General features: G+C 41.9%; 2 protein-coding genes across 3 annotated transcripts in view; one reads left to right on the top strand and one right to left on the bottom strand.

Moving 5' to 3' along the window:
• Positions 1–21075, top strand: part of LOC119737368 (enhancer of mRNA-decapping protein 4-like) — a 27071-nt gene extending 5996 nt beyond the window's left edge. For both annotated transcript variants that reach the window (XM_038211675.1, XM_038211674.1), the window contains exons 7-25: positions 93–276; positions 803–965; positions 1328–1432; positions 2236–2432; positions 3357–3546; positions 5956–6130; positions 7095–7185; positions 7686–7783; positions 8103–9039; positions 10350–10538; positions 11519–11666; positions 12375–12570; positions 12812–12967; positions 13505–13620; positions 14361–14526; positions 16179–16365; positions 17335–17551; positions 18186–18346; positions 19034–21075. In XM_038211675.1, coding sequence (XP_038067603.1) covers positions 93–276; positions 803–965; positions 1328–1432; positions 2236–2432; positions 3357–3546; positions 5956–6130; positions 7095–7185; positions 7686–7783; positions 8103–9039; positions 10350–10538; positions 11519–11666; positions 12375–12570; positions 12812–12967; positions 13505–13620; positions 14361–14526; positions 16179–16365; positions 17335–17551; positions 18186–18346; positions 19034–19217 — 3860 coding nt within the window. In that variant the 3' untranslated portion in view covers positions 19218–21075. The remainder of the gene's footprint in view (positions 1–92; positions 277–802; positions 966–1327; positions 1433–2235; positions 2433–3356; positions 3547–5955; positions 6131–7094; positions 7186–7685; positions 7784–8102; positions 9040–10349; positions 10539–11518; positions 11667–12374; positions 12571–12811; positions 12968–13504; positions 13621–14360; positions 14527–16178; positions 16366–17334; positions 17552–18185; positions 18347–19033) is intronic.
• On the bottom strand, positions 19556–27854 carry LOC119737370. The gene is made up of 5 exons (XM_038211681.1): positions 27344–27854; positions 26133–26243; positions 25541–25633; positions 24872–25159; positions 19556–24456 (listed from the first exon to the last, which is right to left on the bottom strand). The coding sequence occupies exons 1-5, from the start codon at positions 27456–27458 to the stop codon at positions 24200–24202; spliced, it is 864 nt and encodes a 287-aa protein (XP_038067609.1). The 5' UTR covers positions 27459–27854; the 3' UTR covers positions 19556–24199.

Here is a 27854-nt window from a genome sequence, read left to right as displayed (position 1 = left end):
TGGTTTTGACCCTAGTACAATCTTTCTCAAAGGCTCAAAAATCCCAATATTCAACCCCAGGATATTCATACAAATTATCTTTGATTTTTCAGTTCAGAGTGGGTATGGGCTGCGCATCCTGAACAAGCACACCTCTGTGAGGGCGCTGTTGAAGGGCTTTGAGGATATCATCACAGACGTCGCGTTTGCCCATCATCAGTCCAACGTTCTGGGTTGCATCGACCGACTGGGCAACTTGACAGTCTGGCAGATTAACGACATTGACGGCAAGATTATGTATCCTTTATAAGTCTCACAGATTTTGCATTGAAAGGGTTTACATTCAGAAAATGCCTATCATACTATCATCCCATCTTCCCATGTTGAAATCAACATGGGTCAACCATGAGTGTAACTGGGTCCCTTTGAACACAGCTAGGCATGGCATTCCCTTTACACTGACACTGGTGCATGCATGGGTCAGCTGTAGATTCTGCATTTTACCCGTGTAGATCACTTGACCCGTGTAGAAGACATGCTGGGTTCTCACTAGTGTGAAAGGCGTTCCCGAAATTTTGAATTGTGAGAAAGGGTTTAAGATTTCTGTAAACCCTTCCTGTTTTGGTGCAATTTTTATTTTCTGTTTATTTGGATACAAACCCTTCATGTGGACTGTATTGGGCAATGTCACCCCAGTGAACTAAATAGAGTATCTGAATTCTAAGTCGTCTAAATAGACAACTTAAAATAAATAAAAGAAAAAAGAGTTTCCACTGTCTCATCAAAGAAGTCAAGTCACCTTTCCTTGACCGGACTTCCCAAGGCCCTCCCCCAAGTTGAAGGTGACCCGGCCGGCCACCACCCACCCCACCGACTATCATCGACTAGTCTGGTGTCCGTACCTGCCTGATGACCCCTCGGCTAGCGACACCAGCTCAGCCAGTGATGAGAACAGCCGACTTCTGGCCGTTACGCATGAAGAAAGGGTAAGATAACTTACAGTATTGTAGGACTCGAGGCTAGGACTCGGGACTCAAGTCCATCTCAAGTCGCAATTATAGTGACTCAGACTCGACTCAAGTCACTCCAGCAAAAGACTCAGACCATCATGACGTGGATTTTTTGATAAAGACTCCTGACTCGCAAGTCACATATTTTTGTAACCAACATATGACCTTTTTAAAAAAAATTCTGATGTTTTTTTTTTTCGAAAGTAACATTAAGTTACTTCAGTTGACCGAGTGTCACACATTGCTTTTATTTCTTACCATTCTAGCACAGTTATTGTTTTTGAGGTTACTTTCCCTAGTACTTAAGATAACATTTGATTTTTCTTTTTCTTTTCTAGGCAGAGTTTTGGGACTTGGACGTCGTAATTGAGCTGTTTGGTAATTCAGTGAATGCAGACAATGTTACTGACGGCGTTATCCGAATTTACAGCGGACACACTAAGGTAAACCACAGATTCAATTGTTTTCTGGAGGGATAGATTTAGATATTGGGTGTTACCTTCACCAACACAATTTTAGTTGCAATGTATACTTTGTGCTATCCTAGGGCTTGCGAGAAACCCCCTCCCCCCCCAAAAAAAAAATAACCTGACAAGCTTGCTAGGATAGGACTTGAACAACAATCTGCTGCTTACTTTTGCAACCATCTTTGTAACTGCTTGACCATCGAGATTACTGAGGTCAGCTGGCCAGATTAATTCTGACATAGCTGTGGTTACTGAAATCAATGACTCAAAAAGATGTGTTTTTTTTAAAGGAATTTTGCATTAAGGAGATTTAAACTTATAGGGTTTGGCACTTTACAGATTACAGATTTACCTTGAGAAACATTCACCAGCATGCTTGGGTTAGATTTGACCCAATGACCACATTCATTGGACCGCTGAGCTTACTTGGGTCAGCTGGCGGGTTCCAGTCAGTTGAAATCTTCCTTCGTACAACAGTTTCAGAAATTGGGTTCCATTTTTGTTTGTTTGTATTTTTTTCGAAGACATGTAAAGTGTTGATCATTCTGAAAGCTATTCATACATGCAGTAGAATGAAAAGTTGTATTTGTCCTAGCAATTGCCCCTGCGGAATTCTTAAGCCAAACATCTTATAGTCAAGTAAATCACAAGTCATCCAGTCTGGAGTCGAGTCACAAGCTTTTCATGTCTAAGGCGTTCCTTCATTAGTGTACCTGTGATACTACGTGAATTATGATTTGCTTTGTGATGGACTCCAATCTCTTTGCCTCTCTCCTCAGCCCATCACCGACCTGTCTGTCGCCCCCGATGGTCAAGTCTTAGCCACAGCCAGTGAAGACGGGACAGTGAAGTTTTGGCAGATGGACATGAATGCACCAGATCAGGCCCCTTCCAGGCTGCACAGATTCTCCCCTCATGAGGGCAGGCCACTCTCTGCTTTAATCTTCTGTGACAATCACAAGTACCAGGATCCAGAGTAAGTCATGCCTATGGTTATTAATAAAGAGGAGTGTGGCCTAGTGGTGAGGGTTTGTGACTCATGATCAGAGGGTCAGGGGTTCTGAATCTGTCTCCTGGTCACATGTTATGTCCTTGGACAAGCACTTCACCCCACTTGCTTCTTCACCCAGGAGTATAAATGGGTACCGGCATTAGCTTGGGAGTAACCTGCGATAGACTAGCATCCCATCCAGGGGAAACAGAAATATTTTCTGTCGTGTCAAGCCACAGAAACCCAAGATAAACGCAGGCCTGGTGGGCAACATTGGTTCATGACAGACTTGACTTTTTTTCAAGTTGCAAATATTAATAATAACAATAATGGTTACAATGAAAGTGACAGTAATAACCAAAATAAAGATGACCGTTACATCGATTTTGTCCCATGAGGGCAGACCACTCTCGGCCTTAATCTTCTGTGACAATCACAAGTACCAAGACCCACAGTAAGTCATGCCTAAGGCTTTCAGTAATTGCAATGACAGTCACAATGACGGTGGCAATCACAAAATCTTTTGTGACAGTCACAATTATAAAGTACCAGAGTAAGTCATGCCGGACGTTTTAATGTTATCAGTGATGGTAACAATGACTATGACAATGATGTTTGACTGTAGCATTGCTACTAACATTTCAATTTGAAATACATTAGTTATTCTGGTCTTTCTGGCAGAGAGTGAAATAATTTGCAGTAGTAATGCTTGCAAGAATGCACACAACCTGCTGCAAATTAGCCATCATTTTTTGAGGTTGAATGTTAAAATTTTATCTTTATTTTATGATTGTTCAGTATTTCATGCTTTGTGTTGTCCAGTAGACTGGAGTTTCTCTTGAAAAAAAGAATTCATCACTATTAAGCCTCATTTTTAATTGTTAGTTTCTTTTTTTTCCGGCTCCGCAGTCTTCCATTTTGGAGGTTCCTAATCACTGGAGCCTGCGCCAACCGAGAGATCAGGATGTGGTGTACTGTTACCTGGACATGCCTGCAGAAACTCAGCTTCACCCAACCAGGCCTCCTCCCTGAACCCCTCCTGAAAATCAAGCTTGATCTATCAGCAAGTTTCCTGATTGTCACTGACATCACCAGAAAGGTCAGTGTTTAGCATGGCATTATTATTATTATTATTATTATTACATGGTTTATTTCACTCTCCTGTCGCAGCCCGAAGGCTGAATTGTGGGCAGGTCTACATTGAAAACATTTTAAAAATAGACAGAGGTATTAAAACTGTATGCATTACAATATAAATAATTACAAGACGGGAAAACATCATAATGAGAGTTAAAAAATAATGCATGAAACAACAAGAATGAAGGTACAAAATGAAATAAATTAAAAAAAAAAAAAATTGACTAAAAACAGTTGATTAAAGGGAATATACATCATTTGCTTTTGCTGTAATTTTCAGAAATGGTTGGAATTGGGGGGTTGGAAATATAAAGCAAATATAGTTACACTGACTTTTTGGAGGTTTTGGGTTCGAAAATGCTATAAAAACCAAGAAAAACGATCATTTTCCTGTAGTCTGGTTCCCTGACTCCATATTAGAAGAAACAGAGCAGTTTACATACATTGGGGAATTGTAAGGTTAGGGAACCAGTCTAGCTGGCTCGTACCCGTTCATAGGTTTGTAATCGATTGTAAACAAGTGCGATGGTCAATTGGGGCCAGTATTTGAAAAAAAGCCAGTTGTTTCCAACGCTGATCGGCCGATCAGCGTTGGAAATTGATACAAAAATAACACTTTTCTTGAAAATGACAGTATACCAGGTGCCATAATTTTACAGGATGCTTTAGACTGTCATTTACCAACATCCTATTAAGGTATTTCGCAAAAACTTGGTAGTTTTATTTTTCGATGTTTGCAAATGTTGTATATTCCCTTTAAAAACAGTTGGGAAAACAAACATGGAGAAATGGATTGCTCAGATTACGAAAAAAAGTTAATAAATGAGGATAAATATCACACCAGGGTGTGAGACGTAGAGCTTAGTTGTTATTAAGAAGGTTGGTTAAGAATTGGATTGCACTATTCTTGTATCGGTTGGTTCTTGTATCGGTGTTGGTATTGCGGAGATTGTTTGATCTTTTGGGTAGGAGCCAGTCACGGTATTTATGAGATGAGAGAAGGTTTTTACCAATCTTTAAACAGAGATGATCACGTCTTTGCTGGAGAGAGGGGATTTGTATCCTATTCGACATAAGGTCATAGGGAACGTGCTCCCAAACATCAATGGAAAGGATTGTGCAAAATGCTCTTTTTTGTAATTTTTCGAGCGATTCCCCTTGTTCCTTTGTCAATCCAGAATGCCTAACAGGACATGCATACTCAAAAGTGGGTCTTACATACTGCATTCTCAACATTTTTATGAACTCTGTACACAATTACCCCATCAATGGTTACAGTTGGAGAGAGGGGGAGACTACATGGACGGACATTCAAATGCATTGCTAACAACGCCTGACACTCACGGGAAGACGCTGTGGGTGTTGCTCATTTAGAATGAAACAAGTTGTGCAGTCTTCACGCCATAGACATCCTGGTATACTATCACTTCTATCACACAGGCTCCATTCTATGGCGAAAGCATTGTGCTGGCTTTGTTCAGATAATCCATCATGGGGCAGTTGCTTTGTACCAAGGCATGCACAACGGTTTGCAATGGGAGGGGATCTTGTGCGTGAGCAGTAAGCACGTGCTCAGACTCGTCTATACACACATGAACCAGTATGTGTACGCGTTGTGTCCCTGCCACTGGAGCTCTTGAAAGTAGTCAAAAAGTACTGTCTACTATTCGTGCACGGAGTCCAACATCTTATCTGGAGCTGCTCATTATCAAAAATTGCTTAGCATAGAAAATATCTGCTTAGTAAAACCAGGTTACTAGCCTTATTGCTATGTCATGTTTATTTATTATTGCAGGTTCTAAGCAGATTTTTACTTAGCCCCCCCCCCCATTCCTCAGCAACATTTTCTAATTAGGAACTCCATGAAGATAAGCCCTGTTTCTGGTTAGGATCGTAGGCCACTGGTGTTGTGAGGAAACATGTATTTGTGGGAGTGCACACTAAGAACCAATCTGTTTGATCTATGAACAGTAATATTCTCATAATTGTGCCAGTTGAAGATACCCTGTTCTACACGAAAACCATTCAAAATTGACGCCAAGTTCCATGGCGCTGCTGGGGACAGACGTTTGCACTAGTTGAATGATTTGGAAAGCCGAAATAGGCTTCCAGTCCAACCATCATATGAATGAATTCCCTGTGACTGGCTCTTAGCTGAGTTTTGCTAAGTAAGGTAATCTGCTAAGCGATATTTTCTGCAAAACAGCTCTGTGGAAACTGGCCCAAGACTGGAAAAGTTCTCAAAAAGGTGTCATTTGCGAAACCCAAATATATTTGCGTACATTTTTCAAAGATGTCACGCTTTTGCTGACATGGCAGATTGAACATATCCCGTTAACTCCTCCAACCCCCCCCCCTTCCTTTCCAACAGGTGCTGTATGTCCTACAGGTACATCAGGACCACGCTGAAGGTCAGGCCCACATGAGCTCCATCACGGACTTCCTTCTGACCCAGCCTGCCCTCAGCTTTGCCATTGTGGATGCGGGCAAGTGCCGTCTGAAGCCCCTCCTGGAGGAGGGAGAAGACGGGGAGGAGCTTAACTCAGGTGGGTGGGGCTTGACCCTAAAAGGCCCCTTTTCAGGCATTGGAATCCTTCATCAATCCGCGGATTTCAGACTTCTCGAGATAGATGTGAAACTGATGTAAAAATTTGGGGGGGGGGGGGAGATTATTGTGACCTCGTTGGCTGCAGGTCAAGCTTGTGCTTTGTAGTACTCAAAATATCGCTTGCGCTCATCCCTACTTCACCTTAATTTATTTTGTCCTAAAATGCACATGCACGACATTGAAGCTGAGCAGCTGTATGAGTTTCGTGCATGCCGCAGCGTCCGGCCAGCTGCTCAGGCCTGTGCCATAGCTATTCACTGGTTCCCACTGCCTTCTTATCAAAGCCATGATAATTCTGGTGGTTGGACCGGAACCAGTGACTACGCCCTACATAATACATACACATAGTGTAACTGGTGGAATTTAGATCGTAAAAAATACCAAACAAACATCAATGGAGAAAGAATTTCTGTGCAGTAATTCCGAGACCAGAATCTCTCTCTTCTGTGTATGTATTTTTGGTTTAAATGTATTTATAACGAGGTTTTACCGGGCATACTTGAAACGAAACAGCAACATGTTTCTGCAAAACTTCCGGTCATCGGTCACAGCATGTGGGTCGTTGCAGGTATGCACACTGAATAAAAGTGCCGTGTGTGCAACGCGATATATGGCCAGTGCTGGCCAGCTGCGACCGTCGTGACTAACTGCAACATTGAACATAAGAATCATTCACCTTAAGTATACTTTTACATTTAGTAAAGCAAGTTTTTATCACTTTTGATGGACAGTCTAGATAACTTTCGCAGCGCGAATGAAACTTATCCAGGCACAAAATATGCATGATTCCTTGCTCTATGCTCCATTCAATCATCACAAACAAAATTGGCGAAATGAAAAAAACTATTCCAATTTTTAAAAGGCATGTTTGCCTAATAACGAGTCGTGTATTGTTTGTTCAGGTGAGATGCTTGAAATGGTGGGTGGTGACGTGGAACCAAGTCACATGGCAAGTACCGGCGTGGCCGTCAAAATGTTCTGCATCAACTCAAGGTACGTTATCATTGATGACAGTACTTGCGTTTCTGCAGCCCCGTCACAAGAATATTAAAGTCCTTTAGGTCGTTTCATTTACAGGACCCAATTTCATGACATACCACTGAATTTCGTGCTTACGATCTCCACTCTGAGATAAAAGCTTTAGTGCTAACCCCGTAAGCGCAGAATCCTTAGTTCCAGGATGTTAAAATGCACATGAGCCAGGTTTCATCACTAACCAGTGAAATAAACTGTAGCCATAAACCCGGAATAAATAATTATTAGAAGTTGAACAAAGAAATAAACGTTAGGGTTATGGCTTCTTACTGGCATCTTTTGAACAAAGACTTTAACATAATTGAGGACTGCAAACTTAGGGCTAGATATCCCAGGTGGTAGAGCACCAGTACCGTAATCAGTAGGTAGCAGGATGAAGCCCTGCTCAAGTCAATTGCTTGGTTTGACGTTCTACTTGTAAGAATTCTTGACAGGAATTTGTTTGGTATTTGTTACAGGTCGGTGCTGGACCTACAAGTTCGCTTTCAGCCCAACCCCTCAGTAGAGCATGGCAACACGGCCGGTTCAGTTAGCTCTGCCTCACAGGATGAATATGGTAGGTGTGGGATCAAATATCTACCCCAGAAATAGTTATTCTTGTCAAAATCTTGATCACCACTTCCTAACTCATGTCAGGCTGAAAGGGAGGACACACCATCCAGAAAAAAGACATGTTGACATATTAACCTTGTGTCATTTTGATAGAGGGCACTCCCAAAAATAACAGTTAACAGTAATATTTTTAATACTGTGCAAATTGGAGAACCAAAGCTATGATTTTTTTTCAGTAAAAAAACCTTCAACATAATTCTCTTTCTAATATAATTCTCAGTGTTCAATTAATAACAATAACTTCTAAACATCTCTAAATGTAGCTCTACAGGATGGCCTGTCAGACATGAGCATGAACGACACCGATCGATCCGTCCGGACGGATGTGGACAGGTCCCCTGCCGTCCAACACACAAGCTCCCTGACTGCTGGCTCCTTGACCAGCTCCTTCACCTCTGAGTCCACCAACCATTCCAACTCCCAGCCCTACCTGATGACCCCGGATGCCATCAAGAGCAGCAGTGCCAAGACCCTGGCCGAGCATCTGCGGGAGAGCAACTCCAGTGCCAGCAGCTTCACTCAGGTCTCTGCCATGAACACCTCCGGTGGCGGCGATGACCTCCTCAGCTCCCACAATTCCCTGGAGAATACCACCCCTACCCCGATGACACTCACCCCTGCATCCAGCCTCCCCAACACCCCAAAGTCACCCCGGAGGCCCTCACCAATCGCCTTACCTCAGGAAGACCCTGCCGCTGAGGAGGATTACGGTTCAGAGGATGAAGGACCCAAGTCCCCACCCCCGACTCCAACGGACCTAGCATCCCCCGAGATGATTGCCCGATCCGCGGCAAGCACAGAAGACCTGGCAGAGCTCTTGGAGAATGCTCGCATGAAAGAGAAGCGGATCTCAGACTCAAGCGCAGAGGTGGCACAGATCTTGCGAGGACGTCTTGAACAGGAGCAGGAGGAGCAAGATCAAGAACAAGAAGCTGAAGACGACAACGGGAGAGATGAGGATGACGAGGATCTTCCGGAGGAAGAGGTTGAGGAGATGCCACCCATTCCTGTCATTGCAGATGCCATCCCTCTTGACCTGGATCAAGTCAAGGACACTGCTGTCAAGAAGGCAGAAAACTCCTCCATGGAGCCAGTACAGGAGACACAATTACCCACTGGAAAAATGGACGAGGAGGATAACATGGAAGCAGCACTAGGGAGGGAGGTGGTTGTCATCAGCCCCAAGCAAGAGAAGACTGGGTGAGGCAGACAAATTAATTGCTTAATCAAACAACATTTAAGTGAAGCACAATTTAAGTTGAGCTGATATGTCAACTTGTTGTTTTCAGTAGCTGCTATTTCAAACTGATTTATCAGTTTACTGTACACAAGGAGATAAACCAAAGGACTTCAATAAACCCCCTTCATATCAAGTTTGTGTTTTTGAGATGTGTTTGTTTTACAGGGCAAGCAATAATACTTTGATGGTCAAGAAATATAGCTTACCATATCCAATACAGTGGAACACTATACCGAACACCGCTTTAATAAACATTCAGCTATACTGAACATCATCCTTTGCTTCCGGTTGTAATATACAAAATGTGCCGAACATTGCTGCTGTTGAAAATAGTCAACAGATTAAAAAAAAATCTACCGGTTATATGAAATGCTATTTGTGCCACTTTTAATCCCTGAATGTTAATCAACCATGGTTACATCTTGTTGATTGTTGAAGAGTGATAGGTAGCTATTATTTCCCCAAGGAGTAGAATGGAAAGCAACCCGTTTCAGAGTTTCGTGACAACTCCTCGTGCGGCCAAGGGATTTGAGAAACGCCACTTTACTATTGCCTAAAAAAGGGGTACCCAATGATCGCTATTACGAAACATTTTCTGTGGATCCCGCGATGCTTGTTATAGCGGCGTTCCACTGTACTTTTACCTTCAAGTGTGGTCTCTACCAGAGGGTGACCATTTACCCTTACCATCCAGGGTATTTTAGCTAGAAACCAAGCTAAGCGCAGCACTGTGCAACACTTGTCAAAATGACAAGCCTGCCCAGTGTAGCGAGATCCATCAGGCCAAAAATCCCAAGGCCAAAATGCCTCAGAGTCTGTGGTCACCGACTGCAACAGGCTGCTCAATGGGAATAGCTCTCATTGTCTCATCAGTGGCCGTTTGTGCACTGGTGTTGATAGCTGAGTGCATCAAAGTGCACCAGACTTATCCACCTGATGCACTGTGTTGCATCTGGCAGGGTTAGGGTTAAATATATCAATCAGAACAAAAACAGAAGTACTCAGTCAATTACATTGTGTATATTCTAAGTTACTGCAGCAATATGGCACTTTGTCCAACTTTTTCGATCAGTTTGTCCGAGCATTTATCATTTTCTTCTGCTGTGCATTGCTTTTACTGGCCAGGTGAAGACACTTTTTTCCCCAAGAATTTATTTTCCTTTTCTTAAAATTTGTGAAACAGATAAAGTTTTTGTTCCTGTATCTTTAAAGTCTGTTTAAGATCACTTCACATTGTCTTGGGCTAAACTCAGAAAGTTTCCCATTGCAGAGGCCAAGACTCTGAGGAAGCCCCTCAGGGTAGGGGAACGCCCACCCCAACCCCCGGGGAGGAGGGTGAGACACCTGAAGCCCCCCAGTCTGGGGATGACAGCCGTGAGCACCTGGGTGGGGGAGCCATGGCCCCGGTGCCTCAGCAGCTGCTGGAGGTCCAGGGGCAGGAGTCATGCAGTGAGCACAGGTGAGGTCGCTCAACTAGTTTTATATTTTAATTTTTTTTAAATTTTAACAACAAATTTGATGAAACTGGCATGCCTGTATTTTAATCACTTCTCATGGTCGTCAGTACACGCAAGCAAGCTCTTATTGGAATATTTTATGGCTTGATATGAAGTTAAGCATTAATCTTTGACATATGAAGCTATGTACTGGAGCTTCCAGGTTGTTACTCGTGGAGATCAACAGTGGCCGCCAGCCTATTTGCAGTTTTTTCTCCCCTGAGAAGTTGTGCGCAACAGTTAATTAAGGTGCATTGTTTTGAGCATTGCAAGCACCATTGGTCAAAGACATTGACTGACCACAATTTATAATTGGTGATTTATGATCAGGTCCAGAGGGACACATGTCACTTGAGGTGATGCTGAGAATGCCAGACATTCTCTAGGGTATGAGAGAAAAAAACACATGTCCTACGTCAGGGAAGTCAGCAATTGTTTTGATTTAAACTGTCGGCTGGTTTCTTGGGCAGTCAAGGTTCTTGATTGGTATAGTTTTCTCAATTGGGCGTGGTAACCTTGGCTGGGCCAAGTTTTTGCGATTAGTCATGGTGTTCTCAGTTGGATCACGGATCCTCTACACAAGGATAAACGACTGTTTCAAATTTCTGGTTAGAGACATGATACGGCACTTGCACGTCGTGCGTGCAAGTGCGCAAGACTCGGCGCATGACTGCAGTCTTTCGTTGGTCAAATTTCTGTCAGGACGCGATCATGGTGCGCGCGCATTGTTCTACATGTTCTATTCGTTGTTCTATGTGCGGACGCGGCATATTGCGCCCCTAGACAAACCATTCCGTACATTTTGTACACAAGATCAGATGAGTTGTTTATCCTTGTGTAGAGGACCCATGGTTGGATATATTGTTCATGATGTTCTTGAAGAAGCTTGCTTTTCTCAATTGGAAAAATCAACTCACTTCTTATTTCTCCTCAACACGACCAGCTCTGATGTGGAGCCAGCCGACTCGACTTCTCCCTCAGGAGCCAGGAGTAAAACCAAGAAGCAGCGACGAGATAAATACAGCCGGACCTCCCCACGACCCAGGAAATCACTGCCGACTGAGGGCGAGGCTAGAGTGGATATACCAGAGGTAGGTTTGATTTATCCCACTGTCTGGGCCAATGCCTACCAACCTTATAGCATCGAGCAGTACACTACCATTAGCTGCTCTCTCTCCCTGGTACTTGATAATTAACATATCCAAAAATCTTGGATATGGTAATAAGTTGCAGAATAGTCAGGTGATCAATACTGCCAGTCATATTTGTTTTTGAATGTGATGTCTAGAGTACAGACTGATTCAACTTGACATGGCATTAGATTGAAAAACTTGTATTATTTTTCACAATTTCATGTGACAATCAAATATTTCATTTGACCCATTCAACATCTGATATACTAAATATGATAAAAAGCAAAATAGACGAGGGAGAATTGTTTGTTATGAGGATTGGACAGTGAGCTATCGTAATTCACGTCTAAAATTACAATCACCAAGTGCACAATACAAATCCATTTCTTGCTATTGCGAGATCAAATTGAGACACAGGAAGCAAGTTACCATCCCAGGGGCTACTGTTGGCATGAAGGTTAATAATAATAATAATAATAATATCAGAGTCTTATATAGCGCACGTATCTACCAACTACCAGGTTGAAAGTAGCCCTGGGAATGAGTTTGAATTCCTAGCTGAAATTCCTAGCTGAACATGCTAAGCAGAACGTACAGCACAGACCATCATCGCTGCAGCGCACACCAGCAGTATAACACTTCCTTCCACTCATCTCTCCCCTCCAGATCAGCAGCACCTTGCAGCAGGTGCTGAGCCTGCTGCAGTCCCAGCAGCAGGAACTCAAGCAGATGAAGCAGGACATTGCCAAGTCCCAGCAGGCTAACAGCATCATCCAGTCCATGAGGTCCCGCATTGACAAACTGGACAAGAGCTTCTGCACCAAGATGGAAGCCACCATGGCCAAACAGTCCGAGCAGGAACGTATCCTTTTGGAACCCCAACTCCTAGGCAACAATGAATGGCACTCGGTCTCCTTTACCCATTGATGTGTGAAAATATTAATTAAAAAACTCAGGAAAAGGAGAAAAAATCGTGTAGTCCAGCTTCCCACTTCCCCTAGTCTATTACATAGTCTATGGACTAGACGCCTGAAGAGAAAAAATAATTCTAGACTAGAAGTCACAGTGATGTGGTTTTTCCTTAGCGACCTTTGACATCGCAGGTCAAAGGTTAAACACTGCCTTGCAGGAGAGGCAGTCACTGGACAAGCAGAAGCAGGAGCGGCTCTTGGAGTGCGTCTCGCAGAATCTGAACAAATCCGTCACCAGTCGTCTGGATAAGACGGTGCGCACTGAGATTGAGAACAAGGTTGTACCAGGTACAAAGAGATCTCCTTTGCCCATTTGTTTGTCATTGCCTGATTCAGTTTTCTACAAAGAGTATAAAGTTAGCAGGATGACATAGAAAAACAAATTTTGCGACACAGGTTCCGAAGGTGCAACTTCACAGAGGGCACTCTTTCGATTCAGGTTCATACCTCAGCCGGGCACTAACAGAGGTTGCCGACGTGTTAAAGTATTTGTGTTGTACTTAAGTTTTACTTATTTCATAGTCCTCTGTTATGGATGAACTGTGAAGTAGTCCTCTGTAATGGCTGAACTGTGAAGTAGATGATGTAAAAAATAGCGGCGAAATAAAATTCGAGCAGGGTGGCAAAACTTGAATGGGTCACAGTATCATGGTGGCCTTCCCAATCAAACCCTTTGTTGACAACACTGCAGATCATGCAAGTGGGTCACATCAAGAGATTCTCAAGTCTTGTTTTTTCTTTGTTCATATAATATCTGTTTCTCCACATTTTTGAATTATTGCAATTTTCACATTTGTCACATTTGTTCTAAATTCTCTTCCTTAGAAATCGGGAAGCTGATTGGGCCAATGAGTGAGCAGCTTAGCACTGTAGTCTCACAGAAACTGACTGCCACAGATCAGCTGATGAGAGAGAACATTGGCAAGCTGGTCAGGTCCAAGGTAGGAGGATCTCTCCCTTCCCTTCCCTCACCGTGTCTGCCTAGCAGTCTGTCTGGTTTTATGCAGCTCTGTGTGACCTGTGTTTCACAATCCCTGCAATCCATCATAAACTTAGTTTATGATGTGTGATGCATCTTGACCTAGGATGGCTGCTGTAACTGATTCAAAGCAACTTCCTTACGATCCATGATGACGTATTAAAGTTGTGATGGGAAACACATTGTAACTATTGCTAGCAAAGTGGTCAAGCAAAAGGCAGGTTCAACATACAACATTGCGTGTATTTCCTATTGGAAGTCAATCCTTACAAGGCTGAAAGCCACTCAAGGTAAAGTGCTGTGAAAATGAGGAACAATGATGGGCAAAAGGTTCACTCTCAGATTTTTTAATGCACTTTTTTCTTCTGTCTCCACTTTTTGGCCTAATGCGTGAACAAGGGAAGGCTTTTTGACAATTTTTGACAGCTCAGGTGGGGTGACACACTGCGTGCGTGTACTGATTCACACGCATATAGCGCGAAGTACGCATGGCTAATTGGATTGTGAATGTGCACAAAGTCATAGCGTCTTTGCTTGAGATTCAGGTATCGTTGGCAATACGTTCAGATGTCTCTCCTAACTCGCCCTTTCTTACCGTTGAGGGGGTACTTGTGCACAGAGCCCACACTGAAGAAAACTTAGTGTTTCTTGTGTACCATCTTGTTGATCTGAGTGTTGTTCACAAATACATGATATTTGCAGGGTACGACTGAGGCAATAGGGCAATCAGCTGCCAATGCACTGAGCAGTACGATCCAGACCACATACAGAGAGGCCTTCAGAACCAGCGTGGTGCCGGCCTTTGAAACGTCCTGCCAGTCACTTTTCATGCAAGTCAACACAGCCTTTGAGGCTGGAACCAGGCAATGTAAGTGGGACACACTCTCGTCATTTAGAATCTTGGCATTCTGTCCGATTGTTGGGACTTCAGGATTTCAATTGTTACTGAAGTAACTTCCTTCGGACATTTTCCAACTGTTTTGTGTATTGCTCAGTGTTGCACAGCCTAGTCATGAAGGCAGTATTACATTTTGTTAATTTGTACTGTCTGTGCTACTTCTGTTTTTCACATCCCAGAAAATCGATTTTTGATTTTTAAATTGCCATTTTTGTAACAATGCACATTGACTTTTGAAAAGAGATATCGACGGAAAACTGAATTAGTCTACTACTAGTTATGAAATAATTACTTTACAAAATCATTTGCAGCAAATCAGTAATTCAGTCCTCGCAGGATAGGCTGGTTCCTGCAATCCTCCCCCTGAAAAAACCCTCATTCTGCTGTACCTGTAAGATTAAGTAGCATTTTCTTTGCAATGTTATTAAATTAGGACTGCAGTCGATGTATCTAATGTGCGACGCCATGTTTAAAATTTTGAAAGGTTTTTTTTAAGAATCAATCCTTATAAACATGAGGTTTCGATGTCGCGTTATTTAGCAAGGATTTGTATTAAATGTATGTACCTCTTTCGTCCCTTTACAACTGAAGATACATTTTTTTTTTGGGGGGGGGGGAAACGAGGCTGCCATAATCTATATCGTACAGGCATTGCGCAGTTTTGAAAAGTAATGTTCGTATGTGAAGTGACGTGCATAGCACGCGAGAGCATTGTAGGGCGTGCAGTCTTCAAAATACGCACGCAGTACGCTCTGAATAGCCAGTCAGCATCGTTTACATGTTCATCACGGCCAGGGGTTAGTGAAGGAATGCACACGCGCCCATGGAGTCGAGGCTGATAATTCAGTCCTCATAGGGTAGGCTGGTTCCTGCAATCCCCCCCCCCCCCCAAAAAAAAAACTTATTCTGCTGTACCTGTAAGATTAAGTAGCATTTTCTTTGCAGTGTTCAATGCATTTTCATAAGTAGGGAATACTGCATCATATAACATTCTCTTGAATACGGTTTCAACTTTCATCTTAGCACCTTCCCACTCCAAAATAAAAAAAATCCCAAGTAAAGTCGTATTGCTCAATAAATTATTTAGTCAAGTTGTTCAGCTCAATGTTGACTTTTCGAATGTGGCAGCTTCAAAAGCTTTTGTCCAAAATTCCAAAATTAAAAAAAGGACGCCTTCATCATTGTTAATCCTTCTTTACTTTGTGATTTGACTTATTGTGGACATAGTACAACTCTGACTTAAGAACGTACTGTTCTTGGAATTTCAAGTTTTATCCACAAAAAAAGTTCTGTTTTGAAACTTTTGCTTTTTCCCAGCAATACAAATGTTATTCCCTTCTTTAGAATGAGACATTGAACGAAAAAATCATCAACCTGACAAGAATTTAGTTCCCATAGGGAAGTCTGATCCCTGCCTCCCATCAGATTCGACAATGAAAGGACTTGAAACTAGTGTTCCCATGGAGCAGATCTGCAGCGTGTGTAAAGGCTACCCCTTAAAAAAAAAAAAATTCAGAGGGTTGCGGACTCCCAAAATACAAGTTGAAAATCATTTGGAGAAAAAAGTGGAATCGGTTGGAGAACACGGACAGTTGATCTTTAAGAATGCCTTCTCTTTGCAGACACTCACCAGTTGGAGTCCCATCTCAACAAGCTGAGACAGAAGGATCGGGAATCCAGAGACCCTATCCTAGCTGAGCTGCTGTCCCTAGTAGAGGAGTTCAAGGCTAGCTCACAAGCCCTCAAAGACAGCGTCTTGAACAGCGTGCAGACAGAGATGGATAAACAACTACAGAAATCCAATGAGAAGTATGCAGTCATTTTAGACCCCCCCCCAAAAAAAATGCATGTTCCAAGTAACTTTTTAAGAATATGCATTATCATCTATTCTCTAATATTGTTGCTGATTCGGCACAAAAGATTTTTTATATAAATTTTTCATGCGGAGGTGTCATGCAAACTCCATTTCAAGGGCAAGGTCACTCGATGCAATTCTCATCGGTGACATGGAGGCAACTGAAATACGCACTGGATTACAAAGTACATTTTTTTTAAACAGTTTAAAGAAATTCTCATAAAGTTATATGGAATTGAAATTTCCTGTGGTTTTCTTCTTTGAGATTACCGGTAACCCCTTACACTCAGTGTTTTTGTGCAGACTTTCTTTATTTTTGTTTTCACTTGGGGTCTTTTGTGTTTGGCAGACAGAGATACGTGTGTGAATATGTAATGTTTCATGGAACTCATAAAGTTTCTTAATTTGGTAGAACATTGGTAAGACCTTTGATTTTTTGTGTTAGGACAATTCCAGTGTTATGATAGGAAGTGCAATGTCCATGACAGAGCCAATTAACCATGATATCTAATTAATGATTCAGAGCAATTATCCAAAACTCCTAGTCTGTAATCTCCTTGACCACTACCAGATGATGGATGTATAAGATTTGGAAAATACATTGACAAGTTTATTCACTGAGCTCTTAAAAGCTCTGTTACGGACATTACATAACACTGGAACTGCCCATTTGTGGAAAAGACAGAGCTTACAGAATTGCAAACCGGATTTTGGCAATTAAGAGATGCAAACTGCAGAAAGTTGGGAACTTCTTGGCAAAGTTGATAAAAGTCCAACCAGAATTGAAAGCTTGTGATATTTCACCACTGATGTGTTTTCTTGTGTGGAGTCATGATGGATATGACTACAGTAATATGTCATCCGCAAAACGCATTCTAGTATGATAGTTTAAGTAACCAGAAAAAAACTCATTTTGTTGTCAGAATGGAGCAAGATATCCTAAGCAAAGTGCGCAAACTGTTGAAGGAGGAGCTGCAAGCAGCCTTGCGTGACCACCAGAGCAACGTGGAGAGCAGCATTGCGGCCGTGGTGCGGTCCCAGGCACCCACCCCAGTCCCCCAGGCGCCTGACATCAGACAGATCCAGGGGCAGATCACTCACTTGCTGCAGCAGGGTCAGATCATACAGGCCTTCCAGAGTGTAAGTCTTTGCTTACTGTGTGACCAAGGCCTGAGCCAATTCCATGATGCTGCTAAGCAGACAAGATTATCACTTAGTAGAAAACACTAATCAGAATATATCGCAGACAAGATTATCGCTTAGTAGAAAACACTAATCAGAATATATCACTTAGCAAAAATACAAGTATTGCTAACTAGGAAATATTGCTTAGCAAAAGGCAGACGTTGCTAATAGTAATGAATTTGTAGCATACTTTACTTACATGTACTAAGTTGGTTACTCGGCCAAAATATCAGGAGATGCGTATTTGCGTGGGACTGGTTAAGAGTCGATAAATGTAAATTGTAATGCCAAGCAGAACTAGTCCAAGCAATATCATATTTCATAAGTTCCTCATTCAAACAGCCTAATAACATTGTGAGTGCCCCTTTAAAGTTGGTTGAACTATTGACCCTGAATATCTTAGCCAAACAGCAGCCCCTCTGACAAGAACCACACAGGAAATAGTTGCATAGATTTGGACCCTATTCAAAGGTGTACTGTAGTTTAAAGTACGACCATGGAGCCATGGGTGTAAAAAGTGATGTGAGGGGCATATTTTTGAATGTCCAATAGGTAACACTAAATAGTATTCTTCCCCTTACTCCAACAGGCCCTGAGTGCCTCAGACCTTCGTGCTGTTCTCTTTGTATGCAATTCCGTCAACCCTGATCAGCTGTTCGGCGAATCTTGCCCCCTGGACCAGCCCGTCCTGCTGTCTCTCATCCAGCAGCTCTCTCATGACATCGGCAGTAACACCAAGCTCAAACTCAGGTGAGTTCCTACATCCCTAGATGGCGCCCACTTAGGGTTCCAGCTGGCAAGGTTCCAGCTGGCAAGGTTTCAGCTGGCAGGGTTTCAGCTGGCAGGGTTCCAGCTGGCAGGGTTCCAGCTGGCAGGGTTCCAGCTGGCAGGGTTCCAGCTGGCAGGGTTCCAGCTGGCAGGGTTCCAGCTGGCAGGGTTCCAGCTGGCAGGGTTCCAGCTGGCAGGGTTTCAGCTGGCAGGGTTCCAGCTGGCAGGGTTCCAGCTGGCAGGGTTCCAGCTGGCTTGGTTCCAGCTGGCAGGGTTCCAGCTGGCAGGGTTGCAGCTGGCAGGGTTTCAGCTGGCAGGGTTCCAGCTGGCAGGGTTCCAGCTGGCAGGGTTCCAGCTGGCATGGTTCCATTGTCAGGGTTCCAGCTGGCATGGTTCTATTGGCAGGGTTCCAGCTGGTATGGTTCCAAAGGCAGGGTTCCCCGTTCGAACTCTAATAATTTTGTAAGCAAACACCTTATATGTGATTATTTTTGCATGCGGCCATGATGAATGTCCGACAAAATTCTGTGTGCGCCCTTGTGCATTACGTGCATGTCTAGATCACTGCTATGTGGCATGACGAGGCGCACGTGTTGTTGTCCACATGCGCAGTGCCTGGGATACATTGATTGGCCTATTCACCGTAAGCTATGTTTTCTTTCCTTCCAGATATATCGACGAGGCCTTGCTGGTTCTCTCAGACGACAAGACCACCAACCAGTACCATGAGCATCTACCCATAGTCATCGGGGATCTCATCAAAAACATCACAGCATTCTTACAGCAACACCCGAGCCACGCCAATGCCAAACAAATGAAGCGTGTACTTGCGTTTGCTAATGGCCTGAAATAAACAACAACAACAACAACAAAATAATCAACAGTGAAACAGGTGTGTGTTCTTTCAAAGAGCCAAGTTATAAAGCTTGTTTTTATGCATCTAATCACAGCGAAAACATGTAGTGAGCGATTATCCAGATTTTTAAATAGAAGGGAAAATTGCATTTTTTGTGAAAACTCTTTGCTGTATGCTTAATCAAACTTATTTCAGTAATAGGGATCCTAGTCATTTCAAAATAGTTCAGTTTATAACATACTGAAATTTACTGTACTGACAAAAGTTTTGCACTGAATCATTTTGTTAACATCCCAGAAAAAATCTTGTTATTCTTGCGTGCTGCATATTTTTTGTTTACTTTTTAAGATACAGTATTATTGGAGTAACATAGCCTTTATGATGTAATTATCTCAGTGAAATGTAAATTTCAATATTTGGTTTGCCTTAATGATTTTACTCTTAAAGCACTGTGCTGTCTGAGAATTTGCAAAAGAAACATTCTTGATCTTACTCCGGTTGGACTCGAACCCATGACAAGCACTTTGCAAAACCACCATTGAAGCTAACCATATATGACCCGTCACCTTGTAAGGAATTGAGATGGTTTTATTTCTGGTTTCTGCAAAACAACAGTTTTCTAACGGTATAGAACATGAGGTGGTTACTAGGTTTAGTCCTGGAAGTATAGACTACCAGCTAAATTGAAGTTGTAAAAGTAAATTTTGAGAAAATGACATTTAAAAAATCCCGATGTTGTTTTACAGTGAATGAACAGTCAACGAATAAAACGGGATAAAAGTAGGTTTTAAAGATGTTTCATAGAACAAACAATTGGGCTAAGGTAGATCAGGACTTACAGATTGAGATTCACCTGTAAAAAAAACAACAAATCTATAACCCCTTAAATTTTGGTTTTGCCCCTACTGCAAAATGGAAAATTCTCGTGTTTGTGGTGACAGGACACATCCTTAGATTTCTGTACATAATTCAAATTACCTCTTAGGTTGCTTGATTGCACCTGCCTTACTCTGGCCCTGTATTTTATTAAAAGTTACATTTTTCCCCAGTTGAAATGAAGATAAACAAAACCCTTGTTAAAGTGTAGGCCAGTTGAAATCAATTTACTTTGTAGATTTCTGATTCCAAAACCCAGCGGTGCATGTATCTACGCATGATGTTTACCAGTTAAGGCCGATCTCGCTAAGTATCTGGGGTAAATTGCAGGAGGTTTATACGCAATGGACCCACTGTATCAAGTACTACTTGCAGTCCTCTGAACTACTTCCCAAGAATGTTCCCATAATGAAGTTCCCTCTTGAAAGCAACGCTGGTGATTTCATTCTAGAAAGATTATGGGAAAGTAGTACAGAACCGTGCAAGGAACACCCGAAACAATCGGCCTATGATATCCGATCCGCGCGCAAGTACGCGCCCTCATCGCATTTTACAAAGGAAGAGATAAGGTTAGACCAATGGGAGGGACCTTCGAACGCATTGCGAAGACGCTGTGGCTAAGTTCGTGGTGCATCTTTGTGTCATCCGGGCGTCAACCTGTTCAAGCACGCGGTGGCCGTGCACTGGGATCGAAGAAGTGTATAAAAAAAAGCGCCACCTACATTCGTGCATGGAGTCCTTTGCCGATAAACCTGTTTGCAACTTACCACAGATAATTATTTATTGATTTTATTTTGTTTGCTCTTTAGAAAAGAAATCACGATATGCTGAATTTTTTTTTTATGAGGTTCGACAGTAAAAGTCCTGACCACTTGCTGTCTGTTGCTGTTTGACGTTATACTTGTGCAATGTCAGGCTCACTGTGTCATTTTTTTTTCTTTCTTTTTAAATTCTTATAAATAAATATCGGGAAATAATACATGCATGTTTACAGGGATGTAGCCATTTTATAATGATGTTCTTTTTTCCTGGCTTATCTTATATGCCACAGTAAACACAACTTGATACAAAGATACTACTCCGTTTCAAAGATTATTCCTAAAAATATATAGAACGCACGGCCTAAATTTCAAGAACATTGAGCTAAAAATACAATATAAAAAAAATCATTTCCACTGCTGCAGAAGTGGTTATTCAATGTACTCCTAATACCTTAAATCGTGCAACTAACAGCTACGATATTTGTTTTGTGTACAAAATGCACGAGCCAATCAGCCGATCATATTGGAGTGTAGTACCGCCCATAGTGTTTTGCTCAACCAATGATAGCTCGACTTGTATTAAGGGGGCGGAGCCTACAAACCTTTTTCTCGCAGCATTGAAGTGCAGTTGAGTCAAACCTTTTTCAGAAATGTACTTCTATTTTTAAAATGTTAACAATGATAACACATTTACAATTTTTTGAAGAAGATAAAAGTTCCCGATTTTAAAAAGTTTGTTAGTGTGGTGGTCAAACTTTCCAAATCATTCTGTTTGGAATGCTGTTTCAGCGATCCTTTTTGTAATCTGGTTAACAGACCAAAAAAATCTGACTACTAACAAAATGTAATGACTGCCAGAAATAGTCAGAATCTTTAGGTCTGGGAACCAGACTATTCTTTTTTCTTGATGTTGTAGTTAAATATGAAAGATAATGATTGGAGAAAAACATTTACACAGAAATACAATTTCAAATTTAAATTACAAACTTTAAAAATTACAATTTCAACCATTTTAAAATACATATGAAAAATGTTTCAACATCTTCACCGCGGTTGCGGGTTCGTTGCACTATTTCCAACCAAAAGCCCTTTCGACTGAGGTATTGTGCAAGTATATACTATACTGTACATAGCACTCTAAAAAAGTCCCGGATCAGATTGTACCCGGAATCTGGGTCATTTGACCTGATGCTTTTCAGGGTCAAAATGGCACTTAGGCATATCCCGGTCAAACTTAACCTTCTCTGAATCATGTCCTGGTCATTTTTGACGCGGAAACTTTAGTGAAAGTGTGACACAGAAAAAGGTCATTTCGACCCTGAGAAAATGTCATTTTGACCATTACAAGTGTCATTTTGACCAAGAAAATTGTCATTTTTTGACCCTGAAAGTGTCATGTTGACCCAGAAAAGGTTGTTTTTTTTTAACCCTGGATCAAATACAACCTGTATTGGGTAGTCGGCGGGTAATCTGACCTGGGACTTGAGTGTAGCAATAGCTAGGCTTACTGCTGGAATGGACATAAACTCAGGCATTGATGACTGATTTGATGTGCAACATGGAACTGGCGTGAGATTTGTCGGGAGTTTTCCCAGATTTCAGGATACTTTTGTCATGATTTTTACTGGATTTCAGGAATTTTGTTGTCAGGATTGTTCCTGATTACATGAAATTCTTTTTCCAGATGTTTGTTTTCGGTTTTCTGATTTTTTTGTGACAGAACTTTTTCCTGATTTCTGGATTTTTATAAAGAATGCATGTCTTTTGAAATCTGGAATTCCTGAGTTTTTAAACCTATTTTATGTAGAACAAAAGAAATTGGTATGTTAAGGGGTACTTTTGAACAAATACAAATTTAAACATATACCATAGACCCTACATTGCTGGGACCTCGGCATCCCTCAAACCCTCTGCAGATTATCTTTTGGTTTTTCATTTTCCCGCGCCCAGGATTGCGCATGCCGTGCGCACGTACGTCCGTTCATGGGCGCCATTTAGTTTGTGCTCATGTGCGAAATATAATTGCTTGTTTAGTCAATTTACTTTTCGCGCACTTTGGAAAGGGTGTTTCTATAATTTCATTTAAAAATTGTGGAGAAAAAAAGTACACTAGGAGCATTCAATTTTAATAAATTAAAAGAAGTTTTAAGAGCTGCTTTACTTTTCTGCAGAATACTGAAAAAATTAAAATATAATTGTAAATACTCGATGAGAAATTCCGGATTTTAAAAAGGGTTTCATTTTGTATCGAACAATAATTCTTTGAAAAAGAAGCTGTCTGTTTTATCTTATTTTCTCCAAGATTGCATTTCCCAGAGTATAGCATTAGTTGAATAGACCATTATTGTGTTGCAGCCATCTTGAATTTTTCCCATTCAAATCAACGTAACCAAAGAGAGGCTTGAAGGAAAAATAGTCTGGTTCCTTTTGCACAAAAAAAAATCATTCAGTACTGTTATCAGATACAGGGAACATGACCAAAATGGTGGCAGCATGATAAAGGTCTATTTAAATGTTTGTCTAGTCTTTCGCTCCCTCACCGAGTGTACAGCTTTGTAATGGAACGCAACGTTGCAGTGTATTACCGTGTCAGTATGGTGAGGTCGGTATAGAGAGACAATCGATACTGAATGCAACAGTACCAATTCAACGGCTACTAAGACTAGTGAACTCGCCTTGTCAAAATTGTCAAATCCAGTCTTTGAACAAGACTAGCTCTTTTAAAAGGTTGTTGTCATTATGGCACTTATTTATTATTTATTTTAAAAACTTTTGGGGGGCACTTACTGCCTTTAATGAGCTTGTCCTAATCAGCCCTGCTATAAATCGACTTGGAATGGCCATCTACTTGTTTAATGGTCAATTATTATGGATCGGTGGGTAGGGGTAGGCCTACTTCTAAAACCTTCAAGCGTCTATATCAGTAGTTCGGGGGGGGGGGGGGGGTCTGCAGACTTGTGAGAAACGACATTTGTGTATTGGTGATGTGTGTATTATGTGACGCACACAACGTGTGCGGTATATTGAATAGACACGGCTTGAAATACGCATGCCTATACCACAACATGCCCACCGGGTTTTTTTTCCGTCTTTTCTCAGGAACGGTATGAGACATTAGGTTTCAGGCAGACCTTTGAAATAGGATAAGTAAACAATCCAATACGTGAAATGTTTGGAGTTTCAGACCGTAGGCCTAATCCCCTTTAAGGCGGAATATTTTCTCGATACCAGTCCTTTTATAATCTTCACTTTGATAAATGTTTCTCATTAAATCATCAGGTAGGCCTATATGTACTTTTCAGGATAATTGCCAATGATTCTCAGTGAATGGCTGCACAGAAATCACCCATGCAGCCCACACAAGAAAATTGCGACATCGTCGTTCGGGATGATGACGATCTGTGCCGGATTCAGGCCGTAAAGACGACACTGTCCTCCCGATGCTGCGTAGTCGAAGGAGACGCAGTCGGCCTCGATGAGGCAGTACAGGGCGCAGTGCATCGGAGACCGGGCCGCCTTGGTTGTCAGCGGGTCACCATTGGCGATGGAGCCTCCTTCATACAGCAACGTGAAGGTAGCTGGTGTCTTCCAAGCAGGTTCTATTATGGGAAAGAGAAAAACCAGAAAGGAAAGACTGACTTTGGCTTTTAAAATGGTGAAAATGGTCGGTTTCGGGCAACAAGATAGAAAGCCACATAGTATTAAACATGGATGCATGTTGGTTATTTCCTTCATGAACTATTTCCTAGACCAGGGCCCATTTTCATGACTGCCGCCCACAGAATGGCGCGCTCGTGATCACCATTCTGTGATACCAGCACTACGCAAAAATTAACCCGGTAAGCACAGAATCACTTAATTACAGGACATTCACGCATGCGCATCAGCCAAAACCCCTCATTTACGTGAAAAAAGAAGCTGACGTAAGCTAAAACGGTAAGCAGATATGCAGAGCGCTCGTGAACCAGCGAAGGGTTAAAATAAAGTTGTGGACTGCCCTGGTGATAGACTTACTGCACTCGGCAAAGTCTCCATTGACCTTTGTCGATTGTTCCATCACATCGACAGTATCGACTTCCACCTCAGCAACATTCAGCAGTTTATGTTCAGTGTTAGTGACTATTTTGTCCAGGGAGACGTATCGCGCCGTGACCGGTGGGTCGCACCAGAATTCGTGCACTGATGCCGGCGTTGATTCCGCTGTGGTAACCGGTACGCCGCACGGTTGGTTCAGCTCGTACTCGGAGTCATCGTGTAGGCCCGCTCTCGCCAACGTATTAACGATGAATACTCCACCTACTTCTACAAAATGGGAACGGAAAAATGAAGTAGACTTAAGTGGCCAAATCGTAAATCGGGTACCGCATTAATAATGTTCATAAAAGACACACGGTAAATGGCTTATACTTCTTTTTTTTTCACACAAGTTTACAAACGAAATGTCATTTTTGCAAGCTTGAAAAAGTTCAAAACTTCAACCTGGTTTTGAAAAAAAAATGGCTCATTTGCATTATTGCAGTTTAGTTCCTCTCTCATTTGCATTATTGCAGTTTAGTTCCTCTCTCTATATTTTGGAGGAAAAAATGTAATATTATAAGCATCCGCGCCCTTATGAGCATCCACTCCTTAGAATATTTCTACTAAAACTGTTAAGAAGTGCCGTGGAATTGGCCATGTCTTTACCCGGTGTGTGGCGGTTGGTGACGGTGATGCGAGCCACAGTGTACTCCGAGCCTAGGTCCACTATCCACCATGGATGGCTATTACCAACGACGTCTAAGGGAGGAATGTAACAAAAATAAATGGAAAAAACACCACAACTTGATAAATTCATGTAGGCCTATGGTCCTCCAATATACAAAACAAAACTATTGAGTTGTCTTCTTTAAAAAACAAAAAAGGAAAAGAAATCAGTCTACTAGGCCTACAAGGGTTTACCAGGGGAAAATGATATGTTCCGTAGAATAGTGAATTCTGCTTGAACAGCTTCATAGGCCTAGGCCTAGATCGTACTGTTAGGCCTAACTATTTGATAAAACTCAAATATTTTTTTCAGACGGCGCGAAAATTCGAAAGGGCGGGGATTTTAAAGTAAAATTTTAACACTGACATCAAAATGCTGATATTGCCGCCCGGCCACTCCGATTTTTTCTCCCCATCCCCAATCCCACCGTTTGGACTCACGCGGGGGAGGGGGGGGGGGTGCCAAAGAAAAATTGCTATTTTTTTTATAGTGAATTATGTTTTCTCTCATTTTTTTCAAGCTTAGGCCTACCTGTACTTTGGAACGTGGTTAGATCTCCGTCGATAGCATTATTAGCCATGTAGGCTGAATGGCCCTGGTAAGTGCTACTTTGAAGTGCATTCTTGCCAATGAGAGAAAGCGCTATAAAGAACGTAACAAAAAAAAGACATCTTGGATGACTCCTGCAGTAAGAGTAATCCTATCAGAGAGAGTGGATTTATAACGGACACACTGTTGCCTTGTCTCTAAGAAGTCTGAGATCCAATCGACACATGATGGGTTAACATCCAACTCGAGCAGTCCAATTGCTAAGTTGTGGTTAATTCTGTCAAATGAAAGGGCGTGTCGTGTGTATAGTAGTCGTATTTTGGGCCGGTAGATACATTCGAGGTTCGTCCAAACAACAGTGGAGTGATCGCTACGGCCCAGTGGAGCAAGAATTTGTACTTTTTCATACAGTGACGCCATCGCTTTATTCACAATTATTTTGTCCAAAACACGGTCTCCACGTGTCGGTTCCGTGTTGGGCTTCAATGTCTTTAAAGTTCACTTCACAAATTTGCGTTGAGATATTTCGTTTTATGTGCAATGTAATCTATGACTGTAGAATTCTAAATTAGTACCTGGATTCCACAAAACTAAATGGGAACTAAAGGATACACTGTAAAGTCTGAGAACATGAGAAAACGATCACAACAGAATAGACAAAGGATGTGGACGCAAGGATTGCCCAAAAAATGATTTACTAGGATCTGGAAACAATTTAGATGATACAAATGATCAGATAAAACAACACGGGAATATCCATGATCATCGACATGCAGATGGCAACAATTGGTTGCGTAGTTTGCACGCATATCTCTCTCATGAACGTTGTGAAACCTCAAGTAACTCGGAATTGAAGTCAACGGAAATGAAAGAAAACCTTAGAATCGCCATTTTATATGCACTCTGGCGAAATGGAACGAAGAATCTGCGTTTCTAAAATAAATGACGCAAATTCTATATTGAAAATGTTGCCGAAAAACAATTGCCTGTCTGAACACGAATCTACGTGATTGAATATGAAAACGAACATCGGACGACCGATTTAAAACAAAAATCGCCAAACGAACTCATCAATATAACTTTAAATGTCAAACGTGACGAATTTGGCTGGGTAAACCTGTAGTTTTCTTCCACAATTCGCTTGAGGTGAAATCCATTTGAATGGTAAATGAACAAAAGCAGTGGTAACATACCTTTCAATTCTCCGGAAATGCAGTGACAAAGATGCATAAAGACGAGAAGAAGAAACAATCGGATTGCGATTACTGCATCGTGTCCAATACCCAACGGGAAACTGGAACGAGTCATGATTGCTTTCAAAAGGTGCCACTTCGTTTGTATCAGGCGGATGTATTCCAAGTCCGCATGCCGAGACAAGGTTATATATAGTCCTTATACGGACGCTGGTGACCAACCATGGCAACTATATATTAAGCCGGCCTCAGATCGACCTGCGATTTGATTGCGCCACGACGGAACCGTTGGCATCAAGCAGAAATATAATGCTCAGGTCACAAACTGAGAAACCGTGTAATTCTCTTGGAACCAGCGGTATCCCGATGCAAAAATAATACCACCCATGCATTATAGTCGCAGTACTGTCATTAGGGCGCATTTTGTAAGTACGATCTGTTTGAAAAGATACTGAAGAAAAAACAAAAAAACTCAAATAGATCAATTAAGTTGGAGTTGAGGCAATTTAGG

This window comes from Patiria miniata, unplaced genomic scaffold, assembly GCF_015706575.1.
Source record: "Patiria miniata isolate m_02_andy unplaced genomic scaffold, ASM1570657v1 HiC_scaffold_3, whole genome shotgun sequence".
NCBI lineage: Eukaryota > Metazoa > Echinodermata > Asteroidea > Valvatida > Asterinidae > Patiria > Patiria miniata.
The sequence above is the reverse complement of the archived record's forward strand: the minus strand, read 5'-3'. Positions and strand labels throughout refer to the sequence as shown.

Coding starts and splice junctions, on each gene's coding strand:
- LOC119737370 (XM_038211681.1), bottom strand. CDS start 27,458: ATGACTCGTTCCAGTTTCCCGTTGGGTATTGGACACGATGCAGTAATC. Junction 25,634..26,132: donor AACCACGTTCCAAAGTACAG/GTAGGCCTAAGC, acceptor TTCCTCCCTTAG/ACGTCGTTGGTAATAGCCAT. Junction 25,160..25,540: donor CACCAACCGCCACACACCGG/GTAAAGACATGG, acceptor CCCATTTTGTAG/AAGTAGGTGGAGTATTCATC.